Source organism: Canis lupus, chromosome 24, assembly GCF_011100685.1.
Source record: "Canis lupus familiaris isolate Mischka breed German Shepherd chromosome 24, alternate assembly UU_Cfam_GSD_1.0, whole genome shotgun sequence".
NCBI lineage: Eukaryota > Metazoa > Chordata > Mammalia > Carnivora > Canidae > Canis > Canis lupus.
In genome coordinates, this window is record NC_049245.1 from 33,652,155 (window position 1) to 33,661,869 (window position 9,715).

Consider the following 9,715-nt stretch of genomic DNA (forward strand, 5'->3'; position numbering starts at 1 on the left):
CTGTTGGTGGGAATGTGAACTGGTGCAGCCACTCTGGAAAACTGTGTGAAGGTTCCTCAAAGAGTTAAAAATAGATCTGCCCTACGACCCAGCAATTGCACTGCTGGGGATTTACCCCAAAGATACAGATGCAGTGAAACGCCGGGACACCTGCACCCCGATGTTTCTAGCAGCAATGTCCACAATAGCCAACTGTGGAAGGAGCCTCGGTGTCCATCGAAAGATGAATGGATAAAGAGGATGTGGTTTATGTATACAATGGAATATTATTCAGCCATTAGAAACGACAAATACGGGCAGCCCCGGTGACGCAGTGGTTTAGCGCCGCCTGCAGCCGGGGGTGTGATCCTGGAGACCCGGGATAGGGTCCCACATCGGGCTCCCTGCGTGGAGCCTGCTTCTCCCTCTGCCTGTGTCTCTGCCTCTCTCTCTCTCTCTCTCTCTCTCTCTCTGTCTATGAATAAATAAATAAAAGCTTTAAAAAAAAGAAAGAAAAGAAAAGAAATGACAAATACCCACCATTTTCTTTGACGTGGATGGAACTAGTAGGAGTTATGCTGAGTGAAATAAGTCAATCGGAGAAGGACAAACATTATGTGGTTTCATTCATTTGGGGAATATAAAAAATAGTGTAAGGGAATAAAGGGGAAAGGAGAAAAAATGAGTGGGAAATATCAGAGAGGGAGACAGAACATGAGAGACTCCAAACTCTGGGAAACGAACAAGGGGTGGTGGAAAGGGAGGTGGGGTGGGGGGCGGGTGGTGACTGGGTGACGGGCACTGAGGGGGGCACTTGATGGGATGAGCACTAGGTGTTATGCTATATGTTGGCAAATTGAACTCCAATAAAAAATAAAAATAAAAATAACTTGTGGTGGGGACAAGGGGTGAGATGGTGGTGTAAACAGTAAATGGAGGATATGAGGATGAGCTCCTACATTCAGAAATCCCAAGAGTTACAAGGACAACAACACAACAACTCAAGCGAACTTAATAGTAAGTGCTATGAAGAGAGACTTGGAATTGTAATCATGATTCTTCCCAAATTTTGCAAACAATTGGCACTAGATGCCCCTGTTCATTTGAAAATCAAAGAAAATCCTTATTTCTAGACCATCACTCATGTAAACCCCCCACCACCACCAAACTCTTACCTTTTGGCTTCTCATCTGTGGCTCTTATAAATTATTAGCAGAACCTCTGAATTCCTTTACTTTATGAGATTCCTACTTTGAGAATGCACAGGTGACCTTACGTGCCTCTTTGGTCAGAAAGCTACAGTTATAACAACTGCATTCTCCCTTGTGAGCTTCTGATAATTTGGGTATGAAGCTTAAGTATGATCTGAATAGTTCAGAAAAATGTCCAATTTTCCTTAAGTTCAACACTCTGGCCTAAGAAAGAAAAGAGTGAGGGTGTTTTTACAAACGTCGTTTGTTATTTTGTTGGGAGAGTAATTGGAACCCAAAAGGTCCCTCCTCCAAAAGACTCAAGAAGAAAAAAATATGCACAACAAAACAAATAAGATTGCAACAACTGAGACTTATTAAACGCTAACTTTGGGTTGGACACTGTACACATGTTATCACCAACTTCATGACTCCTTAGCTCTCAGATTTGTTAAACAAGAGGAGATATGTGTACCAGGATCTAGGAAGGAAATCAAAACCATGATAACCCAAACCCAGAGACTGGCCTCCAGCCTCCTTGACTGCAAGAGATTTCATAGTTCCACCTAATATCAAATTTGTGTCCCCATTTCTGTCCATGGAACCAACAAACAAGCATCAAGCTTTTCGTGGCCGGGTTCAACCATGTCTAGACTCCCATCTCCAGCATGGTAGTGCGAAGCAGCTGAAATACTTCTCTCTACACAGTTGCCCAGTCTTTTAATCACATATTTTTATTACTGGCCACCCCAGACTTATTTCCTTTTTTACCCTCAAATTCATGGTTGGAAACAGACACAATGTATGAGATGATGTATAAGGAACAGTGGCCAGGGATGTGATTGGGATTCCATGAAGTTTTGATACCATTAAATTCATGTTGTTCCCCACTTCCTGACTCAGGTAGATTTGTCTGTACTATTGGCATGTCCATTCCCACTATCAGTTGGAGTCAGTTTATCAAGCGTTGATCAAACACAAAGTACCTAGTTATTCCCCTGGATCATATTCCAGAAAACTGTCCACTCGGTAGAGTCAGAGATAGGTCCTACATTCCATCAGTATTTTATCAGTTTTTAGGAGCTTTTTCCAAAATTGAGAACAAAATTGTGGGTTTTGACTACAGGAAAGAATACCTCCTAGGGCATTAGGAAACCCTAGAGTCTAGCCTCACAATATTCTAACTCTTTTTAAGGGTAAAGGCTAGGGCAGGAATATAACCCCTCCTGGGGTCTCAGTACTGCTCTTACCATCAAGTCTAATATTCTGGAGCAGTGAGTAAAGCACCCAGAAGGGTTCAGATGAACCTCCTAGTTGATGCTATCAGGACAAGATGGGAGAACTTTTATCTGAGCTGAGATTATTCTTTTAAATTGGGACTTAAATTTTTTGTGGCTCCTCTTAGATTTAGTTCCTATCTTCCCCACTTAACAACATTTCAGCCCTTGGGACAGGACAGGATGTTCCCAGTAGCTAATGAACCAAGGGAGACCTTGTGTCCCAAGAGCCCCATCCCATTCTTTCCACCTTCAAAGCAGCTTGGTGTCCTGGAAAAAAAAAATTTACTTTAATATGAAGACCTGGGTTCAAATCAGTTTATGGTTTTTATTTTTTTATATTCAACCTTGTTTTGAAGAATGTAAGGCAGCTTACCAGGATTCATAATATGTAATATTTTTTTAAAAAACAAATCTAGGGGCACCTGGGTGGCTCAGTCAATTGATTGTTGGACCCTTTTTTTTTTAAAGCTAATCTTATGCTTACTCTAAAGGTTGTAACTGTGTTCTTATTGTATAGTTATTACAAAAACTTATAGCCAATTTTATGATACCTCATAGCAAGTGTCTGTGACCTTGTAGCATGTATTTGCTATGCTAATCTCCTATGTAGTTCTACCATACTTTATTATTTTCGTATCTTCTTTCCTCTACATAAAGAGCCCAAAAAATAGGCTAATTTTTTTATTTTAAAATATTTCTGTTTGTTTATTTGAGAGAGGGAGAAGGAGAGCATGTGTGCAAGTGGGGGGAGGGGAGAAGGAGGTAGAGAGAGAGAGAAACAGAATCTGCATTGAGTATGGAGCCTGGCATAGGGCTTGATCTCAGAGCCCTGAGATCGTGACCTGAGCCAAAATCAAGAGTCTAACACTTGGGATGCCTGGGTGGCTCAGTGATTTAGCTCCTGCCTTGGGCCCAGAGCATGACCCTGAGGTCCTGGGATCAAGTCTCACATCGGGCTCCCTGCATGGAGCCTGCTTCTCCCTCTGCCTGTTTTCTACCTCTGTGTGTGTGTGTGTGTGTGTGTGTGTGTGTGTGTTTGTGTCATGAATAAATAAAATATTTTTTAAAAAATTAATTTTAAATGGATAAGGACTTAAACATAAGACCTGACAATGTAAAACTTGTAGAAGACCTAAACATAAGACCTGACAATGTAAAACTTGTAGAAAAGCATGAGGAAAAAGTTCCTTGATATTAGTCTTTGGTAATGTTTTTTTTGTTATGACACTAAAAGCATAATCAACAAAAGCAAAAATAAACAAGTAGGACTACATCAAGTTAAGAAGCTTCTGCAAGCAAAGGAAACAATCACAAAATGAAAAGGCAATCTATGGATTAAGAGAATATATTTGCAAACCACATATCTGTTAGGGAGTTACTGTCCAAAATATATTAGAAACTCATACAACTCATTAGGTGGGGGGGAAAGCCAAGTACTCTGATTTTTAAATAAGCAAAGGACCTGAATTGACATTTTTCCAAGAGACTAATAAGTAGCCAACAAATACATAAAAAGGTATTCAACATCAGGGGATCCCTGAGTGGCTCAGTAGTTTGGTGCCTGCCTTTGGCCTGGGGCGTGATGCTGGAGACCCGGGATCGAGTCCCACATCGGGCTCCTGCATGGAGCCTGCTTCTCCCTCTGCCTGTATCTCTACCTCTCTCTCTCTCTCTCTCTCTCTCTCTCTGTGTGTGTCTATCATGAATAAATAAATAAAAATCTTTTAAAAAAAGGTATTCAATATCACTACTCATGAAGGAAATGCTTATGCTAGACATAAGATTAATATATAATATAAATTACGGTTTTGTACATCAGAAACAAATAGAAGTATAATGTTTAAAGATACCATTTACAATAATACCAAAAATATAAATAAGGTTACAAGACCTGTTTGGGAAATATTGTAAGCCTTGCTAGGAAGTTATTAAGAAAACCAATATAAATGAGGAACTACTGTATTTATGCAAGATAATATTGTAAGGATGTTATTCTCCTCAAATTGACCTGTAAATCCAAAGCAATTAAAATCAATATCCAAGCTGGGTCTTTTGAAGAACTTGACAAACTGACCCTCAAATTTATGTGAATATGCAAAATCCTAAGATAATACAAAATTCAAGTAATCAAGAATGGCTTTGGAGCAGGAATATACAGTAGAGTAAAATAAAGAGCCCAAAAATAATCCCACATGTATAAAAGAAGTTATCATATAAGTAGATAAAAGTTGAATTCATCAACAACTGGGTCTGAAGCCACTGAAAAATTAAATTGTATCACACCTTATTATTATTTCACACCTTACCAAAAATAATCAATTTCAGGTAGTCTAAGAGTTTAAATGTGAAAGCCAAAATTCAAAAGCCTTACAAGAAAACAAAACCAAGGTGTCCCATATTCCTAGGTAATATAGTATAGTGAGTTCAAATTTGATTGCACATATAACTTAGCCTCAGCCTCAGTTTTTTCATCTGTGATAATAATAATTGCTCCTAACTCATGAACTGCATATGCTTTTTGTGAGAAAAAAAATTTTGTTTTTGAAATTTAATGATTTTATGCAGATGGATAGATAATAGTGTCTCACATGAAGGAAGTACCATAAGGGTTAGTTACTATCATTACTACTATTGGTTTTATTACATTCTTCCTGTTTCACCGGGATCAGTCACTTCCTTGTTGTGGAAGATTGAAGAGAGAAAAGAAATCAATCTTTTTTTAATTCATTAATCATTCTATCTTCCATGATTAAGCTTATGCTACAATCTCTGATCCTTTTGTTTTTATGGTTTCTAAGATGAACATGGGACTCACTATCAGGGGTCTAATTGGCCTGGGATCTTCAGCTTCATGGCTGGGCACCCAAGCATTCACTGTTCAACTCAATGCCTAGTAATGCCCTGGGGTAAGTGGGCTTAGCCCTCTCAAGTATCAAGCCCAAAATATAACATCAGTTGATACCAAGCTTCTCCTACCTTTGCTTACTACATCATGAAGCCTCCTGAGTTGGGATTTCTTCTAGGGTTCTTCATCTTCCTCTTGCTGACTACCCCATTAATGGGTGGTGTTGCTAAACTTGCTGAAATGATATGTGGAGACCTCAAAGGTATGAACTTAAAGTAGAAAATAAATGCAAAAACCAATTATGAATGGGGGAGAGAGTGTCAAAAAAATGTGATATCCAGCTGGTCCAGAAAGGTCCCCCTTTTGTGTTAATAACCATTAACACTTAGTCCCTTGACTCCAGGCATTACTTACTCTGGGTATCTTGTAGATGTCTGATGAGAAAAAACAATGAGGCAAATGAATCCAGATGGGGCTGTCTTTTAGATGGTCCAAAGGATCAAACATATTTTGAATTAGGGGTTTCATGACAAATTTTGAAGATCCAAGACCATTTAAGAATACATATTGAGAGGAGAGTAAAGGAGGGCTGGAAATGGAGCAAACTGAGGCATTTTCAATATCTGGGCTATGGGCGCAGAGAGAACACTTGAACCCATGGTCCCTGTTAGAGAAGTTCACAATGTAGATGTGAAAGATAATGAAGTTTTCTTCCACAGGTAATGTGTATAGGCTTGGTGCTTCTGGAGCATGGGGAGGTGGCACAGTCTACGCTGTGAGTCAGACACCCCAAATTCTGGCCCTGCCACTTAGCAAATGTGTGCCCTTGGTCAAGTCACTCAATCACCTTCCACCCAATTCCAAACTAATGTGAGGAATTTTTAAGGGCCCTGGAAGGCAAAAATCTCCTGCTAAGTCCTAACTCATTCCGCCTAATGCAATGGGAACCTCTCGTGCAGATCCTTGCAAAATGGATATGAAAACTGGTAGCTGCTTTGAAATTCACTTTAGATATTTCTACAACCGAACCTCCAAGAGATGTGAAAGTTTTGTATTCTCTGGATGTGATGGCAACCTTAACAACTACAAGCTTAAAATAGAATGTGACATAGCCTGTGTCAAAGAATACAAAATAAAGTAAGAAATCCCACCCTGCCCTTGGCCCTTGGGGGAGAGGAAAAGGAGAGGTTCTTAGATCCTAGGATCCCTGGCTTGGGATGGGAAGTGGGAGGATTGTCCTCATTAAAAAACTTAATAGGTTAGATCTCAGGATCATTTGTCATTTTTCCTTAGGAAATCCAAAGTCCAGAGAAAAATTAGTAGTCACCATTTATCAGATAATTACCATGTGCCAGGCACTGCACTAAGCAATTTACATATATTGATATAATTTAAAATTAAAATCACCCTAAGGGAGATTTGTATCATTATTTTAGAGTGGCAAATGAAGAAACAAAGTCCATTAGAGGTAACTAACTGGACCAAGTTCATATTAAATGGTTTCTAATCAGATGTGATGGTCACCAGGGCTTGACTATTTTATAAGCACAAGTTCACCCAAAACCAATCCTTATAATCTCAGACCTATGAACTCTCCATAGCAACATGCTGTTTTATACAACTAAGCTCTCAGCCCACACTTGACCATTTCCCAGTCATTGGAACTAGAAGAAGGCCCATGGAGGCTTTGGTATGGCTGATTCCCAAGAAAGTGAGATGGAAAGTGATCTTGTGAGTAACTCAAAAACAAATTTTGTTTTATTTATTTAATATGCCTTGTGAATTTTTGCAATGCCTGGCACATAGTAGTAGACAATTACTAAGTTTTAGGGAATGAAAGAATAAGATATCAATAAATGGAACAGGAGAGACATTGAAAGATATGATATCCTCTGGACTTGTTTTGGATAAAAATGACTTAAATTAATCCAGGGAGACTTTCCAAAACCTTTAACACAGATCTGTTTTGTTGTTGTTGTTGTTTGTTTGTTTGTCTGTTTTTGCTTTAACAGAGACAATAAGCCGAGAGGTTAGAGTTGATACACCATTCTGAAACATAGTTGTAAGAAAATTCAAATCAATTTTAAGACCTTTGTAATATTTCCATAATCCTGGAAACTTCCATATGTTTGCTATTTTCCTAACTTGAGGTTTGCCTTTCCTGAGAAATAATTGTATGACCATTAAAATGAAAGCAACTTTGTGTCAGCCTTCCCTACTCTCTGAATGTCTCTTCCCTTCCTCTGCCTTATTTAGAGTTGAATGTCAACTGGTCCCATCCTTTAGTTGCCCTCTATCCCATCAACCATTTCTCATATATGTGTATGGTGTTTTAGGTGTGACAAACCCAATCTGTATAGGTTTGTATCACCTCCCTTCTCATGTTGAACTAGTTAGTAGAACCAGAGCACCAAACTAGTGCTCTTTTTTTTTTTTCCTTAGAACCAAATTGTGCAGTGAACCTAACACATGAAATTTATGTCTACCAAGTCAGGAGTCCCAGTTAGTTTAACTAGCCTCCTGACCTGATCCCTAATAATAAGTAGTTATTTAGACATTGTTTAGTACCCCAGTCAATGAAATTTGACTTGGCTGTTCTCAGTCCTTCTGGAAAAACAACCCTCAATTTCAATCCAATGACTGTGTTTTAGCCGCCAAGAGAATAATCACCCAAACACTGGTTACCAAGTTTCCTGAATGCTACAAGGTTCAACATGGCCATCTTCCCAGCTGTAGGACACACAGCCTGACCATTTCATCTCTGAATTTATCCAAGCATCCCTTTTCTGCATACCTTCCCTGTCCATCTTATTGACTAAGTCCAATCCCTTACGTGTGAATGCATCCTGGACTATTGGTAGCTAGGGCCAACATCAGAGGCATTATAAATGAGATCCTGTAACTAGGCATGCAAACCTGTCTTTTCTCAATCTTAAGAATAGGAAAACTAGTCCCCTAAATTGATACCATTTTCTGCAAGATATCTGACTACTTCAAGATCAGACCATTATCCAAACAGGATTTATTCTGAACAGGTAAAGCATGTTCCAACTTTAGTGAAGACCTGGGAATTAGAAACTATTCTTCAGCTAAATCAGCTGCTGGAAACATGCTATGAACCTGAAATAATAGGAACTGGGCTAACATGACTGGTTCACATAAATGGAAGTTCTGAGATTTTCCTGTTGTGAGTCATGAAGCTGGATGTCCCAGAAATAAACAATCTTTCAGGGACAAAATAACATATTCCCATAGCCCATTTGCTTCCTTTTCCAGCCAAATCCTGGAAAAGTGAGACAACTAAAAATAAGGTGAATGGGGGGGGGGGGTGCCTGGGTTGGTTGGTATCCAGCTCTTGATTTCGACCCAGGTCATGATCTCAGAGTTGTGAGATCAAGCTCCACCTTGGGCTCTGTGTGGAGTGTGGAGTCTGCTTAAGATTCTCTCTCTTCGGAAAAAGGCTAGGGGATGACAAAGACAGATTTCCAGAATTACCACATTATTAGGTTCAAATGTCCAGTTTTCATTAAAAATAAATCACAAAGCTATATGTTGGCAAATTGAACTCCAATAAAGAAATATACAAAAATAAAATTTTTTAAAATATCACAAAGCATAAAAAGAAACACAAAAATATGGCCCATTCAAATAAAAATAAACAAATCAACAGTCCCCAAAAAAGATCCAATGGCAGATCTTCTAGACAAAGATTTTAAAACACCTATCCTTTCATAAAAAGGAAGAAAATGGGGCAGCCCCAGTGGCGCAGTGGTTTAGCACTGCCTGCAGCCCAGGGTGTGATTCTGGAGACCTGGGATCGAGTCCCACATCAGGCTCCTGCATGGTGCCTGCTTCTCCCTCTGCTTGTATGTGTGTCTCTCTCTCTCTGTCTCTATGAATAAATAAATAAAATCTTTTAAAAAAAAGAAGAAAATGAAAAAATATAACAATAAATAAATAAATAAGACAACTATCTTTAAGATATTTGAAGTACTAACATGGAGAAAATCAAGAAAACAATGTATGAACAAAGTGGAAATATTAATAAGGAAATTTTTTTGGTCTTTAAAAAAACTGAAAAAAATTTGAAGATAAAAAGTACAATAACTGAAATGAACATTTTAGTAGAAGTGTTCAAAGGCAGATTGAAGTAGACAGAAGACAAAAAGCAATAAACATGAAGATAGAACCATGGAAATTACAAATCTAAAGAACAGGGATGCCTGGGTGGCTCAGTGAGTCCAGGGATTGAGCACCACATTGGGCTTCCTGCAGGGAGCCTGATTCTCCCTCTGCCTATATTCTGTCTCTCTCTGTGTGTCTCTCATGAATAAATAAAAACAAAATCTTTTTTTAAATGAATAAATAAATGAATCTCTAAAAAAAAAAAAAAACAGAAAGAAAAGGGTATCTGGGTGGTT

At 38.7% G+C, this 9,715-nt stretch overlaps 1 protein-coding gene across 1 annotated transcript; it reads left to right on the top strand.

The window, feature by feature from the left end:
• The first annotated feature begins 5,361 nt into the window (after positions 1 to 5,361).
• On the top strand, positions 5,362 to 7,502 carry SPINT4 (serine peptidase inhibitor, Kunitz type 4). The gene is made up of 3 exons (XM_038571380.1): positions 5,362 to 5,556; positions 6,254 to 6,431; positions 7,307 to 7,502. The coding sequence occupies exons 1-3, from the start codon at positions 5,442 to 5,444 to the stop codon at positions 7,326 to 7,328; spliced, it is 315 nt and encodes a 104-aa protein (XP_038427308.1). The 5' UTR covers positions 5,362 to 5,441; the 3' UTR covers positions 7,329 to 7,502.
• Positions 7,503 to 9,715: the final 2,213 nt, after the last annotated feature.